General features: G+C 38.1%; 1 protein-coding gene across 5 annotated transcripts in view; it reads left to right on the top strand.

Moving 5' to 3' along the window:
• Positions 1 to 17,482, top strand: part of MYO1B (myosin IB) — a 130,437-nt gene that overhangs the window by 61,349 nt on the left and 51,606 nt on the right. For all 5 annotated transcript variants that reach the window (XM_060780696.2, XM_060780687.2, XM_067470779.1 and 2 more), the window contains exons 5-7: positions 661 to 765; positions 3,837 to 3,883; positions 7,709 to 7,772. In XM_060780696.2, coding sequence (XP_060636679.2) covers positions 661 to 765; positions 3,837 to 3,883; positions 7,709 to 7,772 — 216 coding nt within the window. The remainder of the gene's footprint in view (positions 1 to 660; positions 766 to 3,836; positions 3,884 to 7,708; positions 7,773 to 17,482) is intronic.

The following is a 17,482-nucleotide window of genomic DNA, read 5'->3' as shown; positions in this document are numbered from 1 at the left end:
TGACACCAGCTGGGAGGTAGTAAAACTGATGCAAAACCCAACATCCAGTATATAAAAAGCAGTTAATGTTCTTGGATCATTCATAAGGCATTTATTTGATTGGCATACTGCTCTAATTTTCATTCACGGTTTCTTTGCTTCAATGCTTCTTTAATGTAGTCCTAAAACAACACTTGTCAGAACGTAAGGAAGCGATGTGTATTATTCAGAAAGATCAACAGATGGTTATGCTTCTGCTGCCAGGTTGGAATTCATCTTTGCATAATAGACAGTCAGGCTGTGAATATTTAGTGAACTTTGCTCACTCGTTTTGTCCTCCCCAGTAGCTGAGAAAAATAAGATTTCATAACTCATATCGATTTATCAAATGCGCTTTCCTGGGTTCAGCAAGTAATCAGAATTTGATGCTAGGCATTTACATTTGCAGTCAGTTGTCTTCAAAAAAAATCATGCCAGTTTTGTCTAATATGTTGCTTTCTATCACTCCAATTCCTGAATTATTTAATGTTACTCAGGTAGAAGTACAGTGTAAGGTCAGCTAGAAACACTGAACGCAGCAAAACACCTGAAAATATATTAATTCTGGTTGTTTCATTCTGGGATTTTTAGTATAAATCGAATACTAATTATTTCAAAAACAATTTTTTTAAAAACATGTAGAAGCCAGCAAATTGGTCATGTCTTATGTCGCTGCTGTCTGTGGCAAAGGAGCAGAAGTTAATCAAGTGAAAGAACAACTTCTACAGTCTAATCCTGTGCTTGAAGGTAAGCTTCTACTCCCTAATGTGATTGATAGCTTGCAGTAACAACTGTTGTTGAATATTCAGCAGAAACCTTTAGAATTCTGCATAGAATTACTTATTCAGCTGGCAAACCTTTATTATAAGGATGCACTTAAACATCTGATTTTTGCAGTTCCCATAAATTAATTCAATATAAGTGGAAAATAGATTTTTAAAGACCTTTTCTTGTTTAACACTTTCTTTACCCCAATGGCTCCCACTATTTGACTTTTTTGCCATATGAGAACTGTTGCAATGAGAGTGTCTGGTCTTGCAAAACTTTCTTAAAGTGCTGAGGATTATTAAATATGGTTTTCTGTGGGCAAGGAGAGGGTGAATACTGGATGGCATATGTTCTGTTTCAGAAACTAGAGCTGATGTGGTCCATTCAATGCAATTTTCTGAATTAGCCCCTCAAATAACCAAACCAAATCTAAATTTGACCAAAAGACCGATTCATAACCCTTTTGGTACCAATGTTGGAGAGTTGTCCCTGGTCAATAAAAGGTTGGGAACCTCTGCTCTAGAGTAATACATTCACAATGCAAAATAGGTTCATTTAGTTTGAGGGAAATCTCATATGGAGGATTATTGTTGTAAGGGGTGATAAGCAAACAACCTTACTACCTCTGAGGATGCTTGCCATAGATGCAGGTGAAACGTCAGGAGAGAATGCCTCTAGAACATGGCCATATAGCCCGAAAAAACCTACAACAACCCAGTGATTCTAGCCATGAAAGCCTTCGACAATACATCTGACAGCCTTTATTGAAAGGATTGACACCTTGATGAAGTGCAAATTTTGTAGACTAGATAGGATCTTGTGTATCGCTATGGTTAAATATTAAAATCCTGCTGATCAATTCTTTTGCTAATATGGTTGAGCAAATGGACAGAAGTCTATTCCCTGCTCCTTTCGAAGCATTAGGCTGCCAGGATTTTAGCTTTTAAGAATTCACTCCATCTGCAGATATTGAAACCAAGGGGAAGACTGGATGTATCGCATATAATTGTGCATGACTTAGGTACAGGAACCATGAGATTATGTGTGAAGGTTTCTGTTTCCATGGCATAGTATCTCTGGCTGCATCAGGGCATGAACATGTAATATATGTTCTAGGAAAATAAGTCCAATCTTATGTTGGGGTCCTCACTGGCAGTAAAGGTGGTGGTACAACGACTGTTGCCCTTCTATTGAAGTTTGACTAGCATCATATGTTATATAAATTTGAGACACTTTTCTTTCTTTTGGTTTTTGTAATCACTTCGAAGGAAATCAACCTCTAATCTCATTTAAATAATTCTGTACTTTGCTTCTGTGAAACCACACTGCAAAATGTCCTGAGAATGTTGCTTGCTTAAGATACCAGTGATTGAGCTCTGAATTCCAACTACAGTAGATGGTTATATGAAAACAATGAACTTATGGTGAAACTGAAGAATTTGTTTCTGGATGCTTATAATGGCCCATTTGTATTTACTTCACCATTCATTTATAAAAGATCCCAGTGTTTTGCCCTCTGTTTAATGATATGCCGTCTGGCAACTAGAAAGATGATTTATTGCTTACATACTCTGCACTATGTAAAGTTTAGAGAACAATTATTTCAGTTGTTATGAACTGACACCAGCAACACATTCTGCTATTTGACATCAGTTCTTTGATCCTGGAGAAGCTTGAAATGCAAATGTATTGAAGTAGAAACAACATTTTCCCACCCACCAAAATATACACTTGACCTGAGCGTGGCTTATATGATGGCAAGAAAACAGGCTAGTGCCACATTGGTCAACAGAATAGATGCCTTGACACGTGAGGTGGGAAGGTCATTGTTCAAGTCAAAAGAATTTAACCTAATGTATTAATTCCACATGTATAGTTTGAATCATAAACATATAATCTAAAGCATTAATACGGCATGAATCATAAAGAGGGATGAAGTGGGGCAAATGTGTTCTCTAGCTTAAACAAAGAATGGATTAATGATAATTTGAGAGTGATAATTCAGGAATAGTTCCTAATCATGGTTCAATGATCCGTGAGTGAGAAGTTCAGAGATCTCTTGCCAATGTGTTTTTTCCATTCACGTCCCTGGTATGCTATGATTTCCTTTCTATGAAATTTATTGGAGCTATCCATGGTTTATATCCTGAAATCCAAGGTCAGAAGCCAGGATCAAGCTCTGCTTTTTGTTCCCAACTTGCAGAGTAAACACAACCATGTTGCTTTGTATTAAAGATTAGGACTGAGATTGTCTTCGATTAGAAAATAAATGAGGGGATTGCCATATGCCTTGAAGGAGAGTGCATATAATCATGGTCATATAATGCTGTATCACAGCTTGATTTTATATCTGAATATTTTTCTTTTACTGACCAAAAGTGCATGACACTCAGATAACTCAATCCCCCCTGCACCAAGTGAGTCTTTGGGGAGTTATAGGGGAATCTTTCCCAGTTCCACTTAGATAGAGATCCTGGAGAGTAAACTTGGGATCTTCTGCAATCCAAGTGTGCTATACACAAAAATTGAACACCTGGAGATCTGTCAGTTCACATCCCAATCATGACTTGCCCTTTCCCGGCAGACATGTGCAGTCCTAAATACTTGGCAGCTCTAAACATTATGAACAATGCACTCCGCTTGTGGGTTGTTCATAGTATGTTTCTCCTAATTTCATTTAGAGGAAGAAACTGTCTGTCTTATTCTGTGTCTCCCAGTATTGTGGGGGAGAGGTGAAAAAGGTGGTCTGTTCTTATATCCACTAAATCAGAAACATTGTGATGGCACACACGACTAAATGTCAAATACATTATATTTTATTATAGTGAAACATTTCATAGGGAAAAAATAATGTCTTTAGCGTTAGAGTTCCTACTTGCATTTGTGTTAATGTTTTGAATTGTGGCTCCATTGCCTGCCACTTGAAACTGTTCAGGCATTACAGTTGGTATTATCCCAAAGTGATATCTTTTCTTACAAACTGGCTGAGTATCACTGTGTAGACATTTATAAGTTTTACTTTAGTTCTTCTCTCTTCTTCTCCCTACCAGCTTTTGGAAATGCCAAAACTGTAAGGAATGATAATTCCTCAAGATTTGTAAGTATCTGGGTTAAATCATAATTTCTCTCTACTAAAATAACCTGTCAAGATTGCTGATCTATGCTACTGAAATTATAAGGACTGCAGTAGAATGTATAATTAATGTTCCATAAGCATTAATAATTGTCCATTTTATATGTTACACTGGTGATGTTTTTAAGCAGCCTTATTGTAATCATTGGAATTTTTTTCTATGTAATTTTGATGTTGTTTGTTGTTTATGTTTTTGGCTTTATTCTGCTGTAATATGTTGCCCGGGCTTGGCCCCATGTAAGCCGCTCTGAGCCTTCACTGGGGAGATGGTGGCAGGGTATAAATAAATATTATTATTATTATCATTATCATTATCATCATCATAGCTATGAAGTTCCTCACTTGTTCCCCCACTCCAGCATGCCTTGACTATGTATCCCGAACACCTCTACCATGCATGGTACATAGTTGGATTTTCCAACTGCATACCAAGGACTCCCTCAAGCTGGGAGACTGATGAACCATCATATATTTGGTAAACCAAATAACCCCCTCTCTTTAGCCCAGGAGCAAATTCAAACATTCAAGACTCGTTGAGATATTAGCTTTTTTGGCCTGGGATAAAGACTCCTTGTAGATGTTAGCAAGCCATTCTCTCCTCAGGTGGAGAGAATTGGGACAAACACTAGGTTAATACATCAGTTTTCTTCATCTACAAATGAAATTTATTGTGGAATGATCTGATTTTATGATGGTTTAACCCAGTGTTGAAAGTCTTTGCAGCACCGGGACTGTGGCGCAGCTGGCTGGGTGTCAGCTGAATTAAGATCACTACTGACAGAAAGGTCATGAGTTCGAAGCCAGCCTGGGCCGGAGTGAGCTTCTGGCCAATTTGTGTAGCTTGTTGTCGACCTTTGCAACCTGAAAGACAGTTGCATCTGTCAAGTAGGAAATTTAAGTACCACCTTTGTGTGTGGTACCTAAATTTAACAACTTTACGAGGCCATAAAAAATCTTCAGCAAAAAGCATGTGGGGAATGCGGAAAGTCCTTCATCAGTGTCGCAGATGGACGGTGAAGCAACAGCTCCCCTGGTGGCCAGAAAATTGGAATGTTAAATAGCCTCTCACTGTCTGTCTATATGTGTTGTGTGTCTATGGCATTGAATGTTTGTCATGTATGTGTACATTGTAATCTGCCTTGCGTCCCCTGCGGGGTGAGAAGGGTGGAATATAAATACTGTAAATAAAATAAAATAATATCGATGACACTAGTAAATGATGACACTTTAAAATGTTATCACCCTCCTCTTCATATGCAACTGGATCTTTGAGTGGAAAACTAATCACAGGAATTCTGAAACCCAAATATGGGTAAAGTTGTTGCATATCTGCTTCATTATATGCTTATGCTCAGCTTGCGTACATTGTTTCAGCATGTTCCCTCCTTTTAGTCTGTGAACATTGGCCTTATTTTTATCACTACTCCTTTTCTTTGAAAAGAAAAAAAACTCTTGGGTTTTCCCCCACACAAAGTCATCTACTGTTGGCTTCTTCTCAGTCAGTGTCAGAGGTCAATGCCCTCGGGCTCTGGATGTGACCCAAACTCCAACAGGGACCCAGCAACTAACCCCAAAAGTGACCTGGCCCTATTCCTCCTTTTTGATGTTGCTGCCAGATCATTTGAATTCCCAGTGGGCAAAGAGTAGGCAGAGAGCTGCAGCCTTAAATTACAGTGCCTTCCTTCTAGGCTGCTGTCCATTGGACTTAAAGGTAAAGGACAAGGAGCGGGCAGTAGAAAAATTGGCAATGGAGTTACTTAAAAAAAAAAAAAAGCCTTATCCTGACCCAACAAGAGTTTTCTCATGTCTGCCCTGCTTCTTAGTTCCCCACTCACCCCTTCAAACGCCACTCTGTTTTTTTTAACAGGCCAGATTTTGACTTATCTACTTCTGAACAAAGTCCATGTTATTTTAATGCAGCCTATTCAAATATATACACAGACATAAATGTGCATAGCAAATCTGCATATAGGTTGTGTGCGGTGTACAATTTATAGGGCTGTGCCTATTGTCTTTTCCTTTAAAAATTTCATGGCTTTGAGCTTTTAAAAGCTTTTAACTGATTGTGGGCAGTTTCAATTGATGAATATTTCAAGTTAGTTCAAAAACAAGCCCCTGCACTGCAGTTTTGAAACTTCAACAAAAGTCCGTAGTAGCTGGTGAGGATTATTAGCCTTGTGGCTTGCCCATAATCTGTTCTTTGATACAGGCTTTACTTCTGTTGCCATTGTAAATAGTAATGTCTTTTCCTCTTGTTTAAATTAGCGACTGCGTAAATAAACTGGAATAAGGAAACTACTGAAACTGTCTGTTCTGATGTGGAAAAGCCCATCAGAAGACAAGGAGAGAGACTGCAGTTGTAGACCGAGAAACAGCATTGGCAACAGGCCACGTATATATACTTGTATATAGAAGAACTATTCTATTCTGAGTCAGTTGAAAGACCTGCAATGGCAGCCAATATGCACCAGGGCCAGGTTTAAAACTTCGATGTTAACTTGCATGGCCCTAAGTATGTAGTTTGAGACCACGATACCAAAGAAAAATATTCTCCCCATATAGATGTGCTTCAGCAGAGACCTTCCTGGTTGTGCCATACCTTGCAGGTTTCCAGCTGACATAGAATAAGAAAAGTTGTGTTTTCTTTTTTCAGAAGACAATATTGGCCATGCTGACATTGAGGTTCTGGGAGTTATACTCCAATAGCCAAAATCCAGTTGCGAATCGTAACTATAGTAGACCCACTGCATCAAATTCTCAGTTTACACCAGTCAGCAGGCCTGAATCGGTGGCTCTTCTCTACTTGGCACTACAAACTGGACTAAAGTCCAAGAGAAAAAAAACTTTGCCAAGGCCCAAATTAAATTTGTATTGACGTCCATACTCTGGATAATCCTCCCTACAGAAATAAAATGTGTGAGTTCTAATGAAGTTTATTTTAATAAGTTCCAGATATATTGTTTCTTTGTATTGTATATTGATGTACCAAATTAATATGCACTGTCTAAGTATGCTCTATGAGACAGGGGATTTTTAATACATTTGCTGGAAAGCTTTTTAGTGTGTCCAGACAGGAATACTGATAGTTGTGGGTTTTCCAGGTTTTATGGGCATGTTCCAGAAGCATTCTCTCCTGACGTTTCACCCATATCTATGACAGGCATCCTCAGAAGTTGTGAGGTTTGTTGGAAACAAGGCAAGTGGGGTTTATATATCTGGAATGTCCAGGGTGGGAGAAAGAAACCTCTGCGGATGCCTGCCATTGATGTGGATGAAACGTCAAGAGAAAATGCTTCTGGAACATGGCCATACAGCCCAGAAAATTCACAGCAACCAAGTGATTCCCACCATGAAAGCCTTCGACAACACAAGGAATATTGATGTTTACCAATAACTATGAAAGTGAGCTTGAATGTCTTCAGTAAACATTCAGCCGTTGATCCTATGGTTTTTTGCAAATTTCTTCTTCAATTAGTGACAGTCTGGATTCCCTTTGTCTTAATTGCTTGGTTCTTTTATTGTTTACTATTCTTTAATCAATCAAAAGTATTAGCTACTTTTCTGTCCACGGAGACTCCAAAGCAGTTTCAGTGCCACAACTTTAGCCCTGGTAATAAAGGCAGGTCATAGTAGCGTCTGTGAAAGTGATCTTCAGGATACGTTTCAACATTAGTTTTTTTTTTCTCAGATGCATGTATCAAGACCATGAAATCCACAAGGTAACATCTTAAAGATGCTGGGCAACTTTCCCCCTCTCATATAACTCCTTCCTATCTGTTCTCCTCACAGGGAAAATACATGGACATTGAGTTTGACTTCAAAGGTGACCCACTTGGAGGAGTTATAAGCAACTGTAAGTACTGGCATTGATTTTTGTGTGTAGGCACATTTTATGGCTTCCTGAATACCATGGAGAGGGAAGTGTAATCTATTGCGATGATGTGCGGTTGGGATTGTTCTCCAAATTTGTAATTTGAAAGGGTGGAAAATTGGCAAAATTATGTTATGTTTAAAGAAACTAGGAAAGAAACTAGGGCCAAACAACAGATTACATGTATAGTGTACTGCTCTTCTTAAGAGTTCTACACCTCTAAATTTGAAAATGAACTAGGAGTTAGTTTCAAGTGAAGCAAAATTCTGGGGAGAGTAATGTTTAACCCTTCCCTATATGAGATCTGAAGGACAAAATTTCTGTATATTGTAGTGAGATCTTGAACTGCGGGTTTTATCTTGATGGTTGAATTTTTAATATTGTTTAGAATGCTTTACGTTGTTTTGTATTGTGCCCTGGTGAGATCTTTAGATGGACTAGGAAGATTTGAAAAGGAAAAGGATAAAGAGAGAGCTCTTTAGCTCAGGGCACCCAGCTCCAGGATAAGTACTCATTCTGGATGTATTTGTCACTTGAGCCATCCTGGTTGGACCTTATTTTCATTCCCACTGGATAGTCATCATTACAAAGGATGGAAAATCAGAAACTGTGGTATCATTTTTCTGACAACCTTGATTGCTGTGCTGTACTTGGAATAATTGCAATGTGTCTGATGTGTTGTAAATTTTCAGAAACTTCTCTTTATTTGAACTCCTAGCTCTTTCTTTGTTCTGATGCTATTAATGAATTGGTGAAAGTAGATGGCAAGAAATACCAGTGAATTTCCAGTGAAATCAGTGGAAAGTCTAATATGCATAAGGGCTACATATATGCCCGTGAAAGGTCATAATGTGATTAGAACTGGAACTTTCTTTTAAGGGTTGATCTGTATTTTTACTGTGATGAAGTCTCATTTCTTCTTCCTCTCCAACCTCATTAATCCCAGCAGGATTTAACTTTGTCCAGTACTTCATAGCTTGCTTTGATATTTCTCTTTCTGTTTCTTCTTAATATTTCAATTTAAATTCTCCCTTTTTGGTGGAGTAGAGAATTATTTATTTATTTCATGTCAAAAACATTGCATAAATAAGTATAAAACTTTCAAAATAGAAGGAGCACAAGCACCTAAATAATTTTAGACCGAAAATGGGTGATAGCGACCACATTGTCCGTAGCTTTAAACTATTCTTCCTCGGTGCATTAGGCAGGGCATTGTGGGCTATTACACAGATGCGGAGTTATTTGTTTTGCTCCACAGTCACATAAGGTAGAGGAAGAAGAAGTACAATTTCTTTCCTGCCCCCAATTCTGTCACACACAAAACTTCTTCAGACTCAATGAAGCCCAGTGTTAACCCCAAACCTGACTTGCTTGCTCTCTCATACACAGGATAGAATAAGAACATCTTTAGTTTTCAGAGAAATCAAGAAATATAAATAGTCTTAAAAGTTATTTCTGTGCTTATTCTAAAAATAATTCAAGTAGGCAGATTGAATTATTGGAAAGAACTGAAGAACTGGGAGTAAAACTTCACTGGATTCTATAAGGAGATGCAGTTTTCCATTATCTCTCACTGACATCATACAGTTTCTCTTATGATCACATACACCTGATGCCTGTTTATTCTCCCCTTTTCTCTTATTAACACACTTCATCTTAAGAAATGAGACTTCATCTTACTGTGATGAAGTCTCATTTTTTTGACCAAATGAGAAACATGGAGCCAGCCCTCTAAATTACCATCTGCCTCAGATCAGCGTTTAATATGTAAATTGTTTCAAGGCATAAACACAGTGGTAAACAAATAATGTAACAATTTATGTTCTTCCTTTGCACCTTATGCAAATTATCCTGCTGAGATTTGGGTGAATTGAACTATGACAGCTTCACCTGCTTGTCTCTTCCTTCTGGCACGTACAAAGGTCTATTTTGTGTAGATAATTTGTAATTGAACTCTTAGCAGTTTTGTTTCAGCAGTGCATGAAGTTACCAATGAAAATTCCTCCTTTTTATTTCAAGATCAGAATTAGTAACATTCTCTTATATATTTCTCATTGCAATAACCTCCTGCGTAAGTAAAGTGCAGTCATCCCCTCTCCTGCCGTACTTGCCTCCAGGCAGATTGTAAAAATTGGACCCTTTGATCTAAAAATGTCAGTCTCATTGGGAGTTGCCTCTTAAATACATTCACTGTGAAATCAAGGAATGGGAATTCCCTTTTTAATATGTGCACTCGTCTAAAATAAGAATTTTGAAAGACAGGTTTGCAGTGTATAATCAGCTATTCAGTGATTCAGTAGATTTAAAAAGATGTCTGCAGAGGAGTCAATTGCTTGTAATGTGTTTATATTTTTTTGGACTTGAGAATTACCATTGTGTCCATGCACATCATTGCCACATTCCCTCTTCTCTTCCTTTGCATGAATTAATGCAGTGGCGGAAAATATATAACCTTCCAGATGTTGCTGGACTCTAACTTCTATGGTAGGATTGTCTGTGCCATTGTGTTTTCCAGTTTCCATGTATGATTTTAATGTATATGTTGTTTTATGCTGATATGTGTTCATATCAGCATCAAATTGTGCCTTTATTGTGAGCTGCCCTGAGTCCCCTCTGGGGTGAGAAGGCCGGGACATTAAATAAATAAATAAATAAATAAATTGTGAAAACTGGAAGTGAAGGAAGAAAATCAACCCATTTGAGATGTGGTGATGGAGAAGAGACCAGTGGATACCATGGAAGGCCAAAGACAAATTAATAGCGATTAGAGTAAATCAAGTCAGAGTTCTCCTTAAAACCTAGTTGGCTAAACAGAAACTGTTATACTGTGGGCATGATGTGACAAGACAGAATTCATTAGAAAAGGCAGCAATGCTTAGTAAGGTGAAAGGCAACAGGAAAAAGGGGAAATCATGTTCCGGGTGGTTGGACTACACACATATACATACATACACTGAACACTTAACGTGAATTATAGGCATCTTGAAAATATGCTGTTCCAAATATGCACAAAGTTAATGCATGCAGGAAAACACTTCACAGACCTTAAACCAGGATAAGCAAACTAATGGGATACTCCAAAATAGACTCTGTAATATGCATCAGCATGTTTCCATATAATTCAAATTGTATGATGAAGCGAGTTAAGAGATGGATCCATACATGTGCATTGGGGCAAAGTTGGGGGAAAAACCCAAATCCTCCATAGTTGTGAAGCCGTGACTGCTGCAGATCCTGGACATGGGTCAGAGCTGAACTTTCTGGCGCATATAAACACCATCCAGGTCTTGACTTGGTTCCTGCACTTTATGTGTGTCTAGGTGCATGTTGGCTTTGCTTACATCACTGCCATATTCATCCCACATCTCTTAGTCAATGTAGATGTGCCCCGAGTTTGCAAGACTTGATGACAGTCAACAATAACGCCTAGCAGTCTTGTTAATGGATGCATATACTGGGATTTGAAACCCTGAGGTCTCCATGTTTCCCACTAGTCTATTCATGTAAAATACTTGGGGTTTAAGTCTAAGCTTTCATTTTGTACCCATATCTACAAGTCTGACCTGCAATCCACTGCTGAATCTTACTTTATTTATTTAATTTCTTTACATATATGTATGTGCTATTAAGATGGAGAAGATTTCAAAGCAGTGTAATAAAACAGAATTAGCAAATATATAATATTGAGATACAGCCAGCTTTCTCCGTGGATCATAAAATAGGTGTCAGGTCGGACTAAAAGGGAAGACTTGCATAAACAAACATTTTTAAGTCTAGGTTTGCATGCCTGGATTGTAGTCAAAACTTAAATCACAGTTTCTTAGCTCAGATGTAATGAAAAATTATAGCTCAGGAAATGACAGAAGTCTTGCAGAAGAGTAAGGAGTGCACAGATTAATTGCAGCCAGCTCTCCATATTTGCTAGAATTAGAGGACACAAAACCTCTGTGAATGTGAAAAAACACAAATAATGAATCTGCTTTTTTTTTTAACTCAAGAGGCTACCTATCTAGGAATGTTTAGATCTTTCAGCATGACTTCTATGGGAAGCTAGACATAGAATTGCCTTGGAGGACCTAGATATGCCAACGGTGTTCTCTCAAGAAATCTCTAGGCTTCTCAACACGACTGAGTCATCTCCAAAGATCTAGAGCAGTGGTTCTCAACCTGTGGGTCCCCAGAAGTTTTGGCCTTCAACTCCCAAAAATCCTAACAGCTGGTAAACTGGCTGGGATTTCTGGGAGTTGTAGGCCAAAACACCTGGGGACGCACAGGTTGAGAACCACTGCTCTTCATATTTTTTTTAGAGAGAATACAAATAATCAAATCCACAAAAGTCAAAATTGCAAATTTGGAGGGACAAATGCAGTTATTTTTAATCAAAGAAACAAATGGAGTTGATGCATAATGGGTATTTTATCTCCTTTGAAATTGCATGTAAATCAAGTGTGCATCAATATTACAATATTTGACTTCACTTTTTAAACATTGCAATCTTTTGAGTTTCTATTTGTAACTTCAAAAAGACTATTTTGCCTTGAGTCATCATGTTTACACCTCATTTAGTGACCAAGTTTAAGTATGTGAGGATATCGCACTACTGTGCAAACTATGCAGTATATTCAACTGAATACCCACATTTCAAAATCACTCTGACCTGCTTGATGCCTGCACCACCTGGGAGCCTCATGTATGTGGCCTTGATTTTGATGGTGAAAGAAACTTGGGATAAAAAGGCATTAAAAATGTCAACCCACATACTTTGGAATTGCACCAGTGAAATGAAAAACCTTGAGGCGGCTACAGATCAGCTCCTCTGTGCACATATCTATCCATTCATCTCTGTGACATCTCTGATTCATCTACCAGGTTAAGCTTTTGTCCTTTCAAGATAATCAACTGAGAAGGAGAAAGGAGTGATGAGGTACCAAATACTGTCTTTTCCATCTGATCGGAATCCCTGAATCTATGTCCTACCTTTCAGCACTATAATGATAGGCTAGAAAATAACTATGGGACAATGTGCAGTAATAGCTGTTTAGAAAGCTTCTAATCAGCATGGATATTTTCACAACAGTGAGCAGCACAAGGCTGTAATTAAGCACCAAGCCTATGCTTTTTTCAGAAACATGAAGTATTTTCAGTTTCTATTTATCTAGGAAAACAGCTCCACCTCCTCCTTTCCTTCAGATCTGGAGGAAGAGAATCAAGAAACCAATGCCACAGACTGTTTTGTCTTAAAGAAATGCAAAAATATTTTGTCAGCTCATTTATAATTGCATGTGGTCCTTTCCCTTGCCATCTTTTGCATAATAAACAGATTAGTATAGCCCCCGGTGGTGCAATGGGTTAAATCACTGAGCTGCTAAACTTGCTTACCAAAAGGTCGCAGATTTGAATCCGGGGAGCAGCATGAGCTCCCGCTGTTAGCCCAGCTTCTGCTAAGATAGCAGTTCGAAAACATGCAAATGTGAGCAGATCAATAGGTACCGCTCCAGTGGGAAGATAACAGCACTCCATGCAGTCATGCCAGCCACATGACCTTGGAGGTGTCTACCGACAACACTGGCTCTTCGGCTTAGAAATGGAGACAAGCACCAAGCCCCAGAGTCGGATACGACTGGATGTAATGTTTGCCTTTACCTTATATAAAATTTTACATGACGTAGAGACAATACAAAAAAAACAACAACATTTAGTTACCTACTAAGTAGAAAATCTCCTCTGCTGTTTACTTTATAATAGATGTGTATAAGTGCACAGTCTAAGGATCCTTCCACACAGCCATATAACAGATTTTCAAGGCAGATAATCCACAATATCTGCTTTGAACTGGATTTTCTGAGTCCACACTGCTATTCAATGTATTCAATGCAGTTCAATGTAGACTGTACAGCTGTGTGGAAGGGGCCTTAGGTAATAACTGATTGAGAAGCTGTATTTATGGTTCCCATGTTCCTTTTTTGTTCTAAAAGAAAACAAATGGACTACAGGCCCATCTGGAATTTGATGTAGTTATCATTCTTAGTGAGGTTAGCTTTCCAAGAGATATCAGCTGAAGCCAGAAAGAAGTCACAATCCTCTTTAATTGCTGCCTTACAAAGTCTCAGTTTGTCTCCCAGATCATAGTGATGGATTTCCAGATCTTCTGCTGTGCAAAGGATGTATTTTATCACTGAGCAACCTATATTTTATTAGATTGTTTTATTTTTTGGAGTTGATTCATCAATACTCATTCTTGGTGTAACTTGGATTTTAACAGGGCCAGAGGTTTTTAAGGTTAGTATCTATTTCCCAGCAGGAGAAATAATGCTGATTGAGCTAGACCATTGGGATCCAGGTTAATTAGAGGCTGGGTTGCTGTGAGTTTTCTGGGCTGTGTATGGCCATGTTCCAGAAGAATTCTCTCCTAACGTTTCACCCGCATCTATGTCAGGCTTCCTCACAGGTTGTGAGGTCTGTTGGAAACTAGGACAAGTGAGGTTTATATATCTGTGAAATGGGAGAAAGAACTCTTGTCTGTTGGAGGCAAGAGTAAATGTTGCGATCGGCCACTTTGATTAGTATTGAATGGCCTTGCAGCTTCAAAGCTTGGCTGCTTGGATGAAACGTCAGGGGAGAATGCTTCTGGAACATGGCCATACAGCCCGGAATACTCACAGCAACCCAGTGCTCTGTTTCCTGTGGATGCTCAAACAACTAGAAATAATATCTGTCCAAGAATTATTATGCTTTAAAATTCATACTGTTTTTCAGTACTTAGAGTTCAAAAGTATCTTAGCATCTAGATGGTCGATGCAAGTATCATTATTTAATTGTCTCGTCACCTTATTCTGAAGAGTTAAATAAGTTGTTAATAACACTGCCATTTCCTTCTCCGAAGTAGCTACTGCTTTGCAAGAAACACATTAATCCTTGTCTGGGCAATGCTCCTTTGTGTTAGATTTCCCCCTCCTTATTCTTTCTTAGTAGCCCTTTGAGATGACACATATCTTGGAAGGAAGTGTGTGGTTTGTCAGGCCGCAAGTTTATATTTAACTTTAAACTCATTTGCCTGCCACACAGAAAAAAAGGAAAAGAAAGAAAGAAAAGAAAAGAAGACTGGTTAGCCAGGATGGTCCCTGTTGTGCAATGGAAGAATAGGAAGTGGCTAAAAATAACTGTTCCTGGATAACTCAGAATATATTATGCTAGCAGCGTTTATTTTTTGCTTATGATGAGTACGTATTCCTTTCCTAAATGTGCATTTAATTTATAATTGAATTGGGAAAAAGGGAAAATTAAAATGTATGATTTATAAAAATACAAAGTTCAAATGTGTTCACAAGGTGACTATTCCTTATCCAAAATTCATGGGACCAGAAGAGATTTGGATTTTTGGATTTTAGAATATTTGCATAACACACACACACACACACACACACATGTACAGTAATGAGATATTTTAGAGATGGGATCCAAGTTGGAACATGAAGTTCGTTTATGTTTCCTATACACTATGTACACATAGCATGAAAATGATTTTATACAGAATATTTTTTTAAATTGTACATGAAACAAAGTTTGTGTACATTGAACCATCAAAAAGTTAAGTGTCATTATTGTAGTCATCCTCCTTGACAGCTGACTGGATTTGCCAGTATTTAACCTGTGAAAAACCATCTTCTTTCGTCCAGAACATAATGGTATCTCTTCAATAAAGGCTTCAATAAGTTAGCTAACTGTTGATACTGCAAGTTACTTCTGGTTTCTTTTAAATATATGCTTTGGGTGCAGGCATGTAGCCGGGGGGGGGGGGGGGGGGGGGGGCTTGAGGGACTTCAGCCCCCCCCCCCGAAATTCTCATGGTGGTCCGTGAGAAGCCCTTACTGGTACATTTTTTAAACTGTTATGTTTATTCATATCATGATCTGATCACCAAGCTCAATATATCCCATATGCATGGGAGTATTGGGGTAACGATACAAAAGGTTTGCTAGGGTAGATCCTCAGCACCTCCCTCCCTGAATCAAACTCAGCCTCCCTCAATCAAATTTACCCCCCTCCCCGAATCAAAATCCTGGCTACAGGCCTGTTTGGGTGTATCTGGTTGTAAGCTTATTTTTAGTGCAAGGTTTCTATCCATGTTTAATATTGGAACAGTTTTCGAAATTTACAGATGCACAAATTACTTGTCTGTTTCTTGGAAATTAATACTCAGCAGAAATGGTTTCTATGAGAACTCTTGGTGCTTAAAAGGCCAACATTGCTATAGCAGAGAGATAAAATGCTCAGTTCCAGTTACTCAGTGTAGTACCTTACAACCCTTTGACTGTTTTGAACACATGGCGTACAAATGTGAATTCTGTTTGAGTATCCATCTGGACTTTGTTCGTCTTTTATTGAAACCTATACATGTTTTCCCTTTTCAATTCCTTTTGAGACTTTTCATCATATGTCTTCCTGTTCCTGAAAAATTTCATTTTTTCTTTTTTTCTGATTTATATAGTTTTGAAAATAAGAGAGGCCACATGAAATACACACACATGAAATAATGAGCCAGGATTCTGTAGAATCCTAGTTTAAAGTTTGCTTGCAAATTTGATGGTCCTCTCTGTCCAATCAATCTCATGGGGCTTCTCCAAAAAACAGGAAGGAAGGGGTTGATCTAAGAATTGGGTCCTAAATTCTCCCCAAAAATGCAAGTCCTGGTTTCAGAATTTGACTTTTTAGGATGTGAGTCTGCCTTTAAATGTAAGACAAGGCTTTTTCTGCAGAGTGAATTCAGCCCGAGTTGTAGATGGAATTGAGATGAACTTCATAAAGTGACTTAAAAGGGCTTTGTTGAAGTAAATTCAGGAAATTACAAATGTTAGATTCCATCTTTTTTCTCTTACACTTAATGTTACATAGGAGTAGAGATGTAGGGCACAGTGCTGTCTAACTTGGTAACTGACATTTAGGTAAATTGTGAAGTTATTAGAGAGGCATTTTTCCTGGGGAAAAGGTAATGGAAAATGTGAAAATGATTTTCAAATAATTGCCATGTTTGATATATTAAAGATTCAGTTCATTAAAACAGTACTTACAGACTGACTTGCCTTTTTAAATAGAGCTAGAAGGAAATGTAAGGGATCTTTATGGATTTGTCACTTCATTAGAAAAAAGCAAAAACAATGTAAAATAGAAGAAACCATTAACATCAGTGAAAGAGGGAAAATTACTTTGTCTCCTCCAGTTTTTCATAGTCAAGTAGACATATAACATACATTTCCATAAAAAGAATAGAGAAAACGATGCCAGGATTTGGAATTGTGATAGCCATTTATGATACTTTGTCTTAAAAAAAGGTTTTCAGAAACGACTCGTGCAGGGGGTCATTTTCATCTCCAATTCCTGAATTTTCAAAATTTGGTTAATTTTCTGGGAGGAATGAGGATTCAGGAAAATATTTTAAAATCTATTTTCTCACAATTTTTCCTGGATTTCCACCTAGGCCTTTACACCTCTGTCTCTAACGTAATCCTTCATAAAGCAAAAGGGATGGTATGGAGTTTCTGTTAAGGGGCAGAAGGACTCCGACTTTAGCAACTGCATGACAAGCAGGAATTTCATTGGGAAGCTTTACCTATGCATGAAGATGGAAGTGATTACTATGAATATTCTCTTCGTATTGTAGCTTCCTGCCAGACAGAACTTAAGTAGGTGTCGTT

The sequence above is a fragment of the Anolis sagrei genome, chromosome 1, assembly GCF_037176765.1.
Source record: "Anolis sagrei isolate rAnoSag1 chromosome 1, rAnoSag1.mat, whole genome shotgun sequence".
Classification (NCBI taxonomy): Eukaryota; Metazoa; Chordata; class Lepidosauria; order Squamata; family Dactyloidae; genus Anolis; species Anolis sagrei.
Note: the sequence above shows the minus strand (reverse complement) of the source record. Positions and strands in the feature narration are given on the sequence as shown.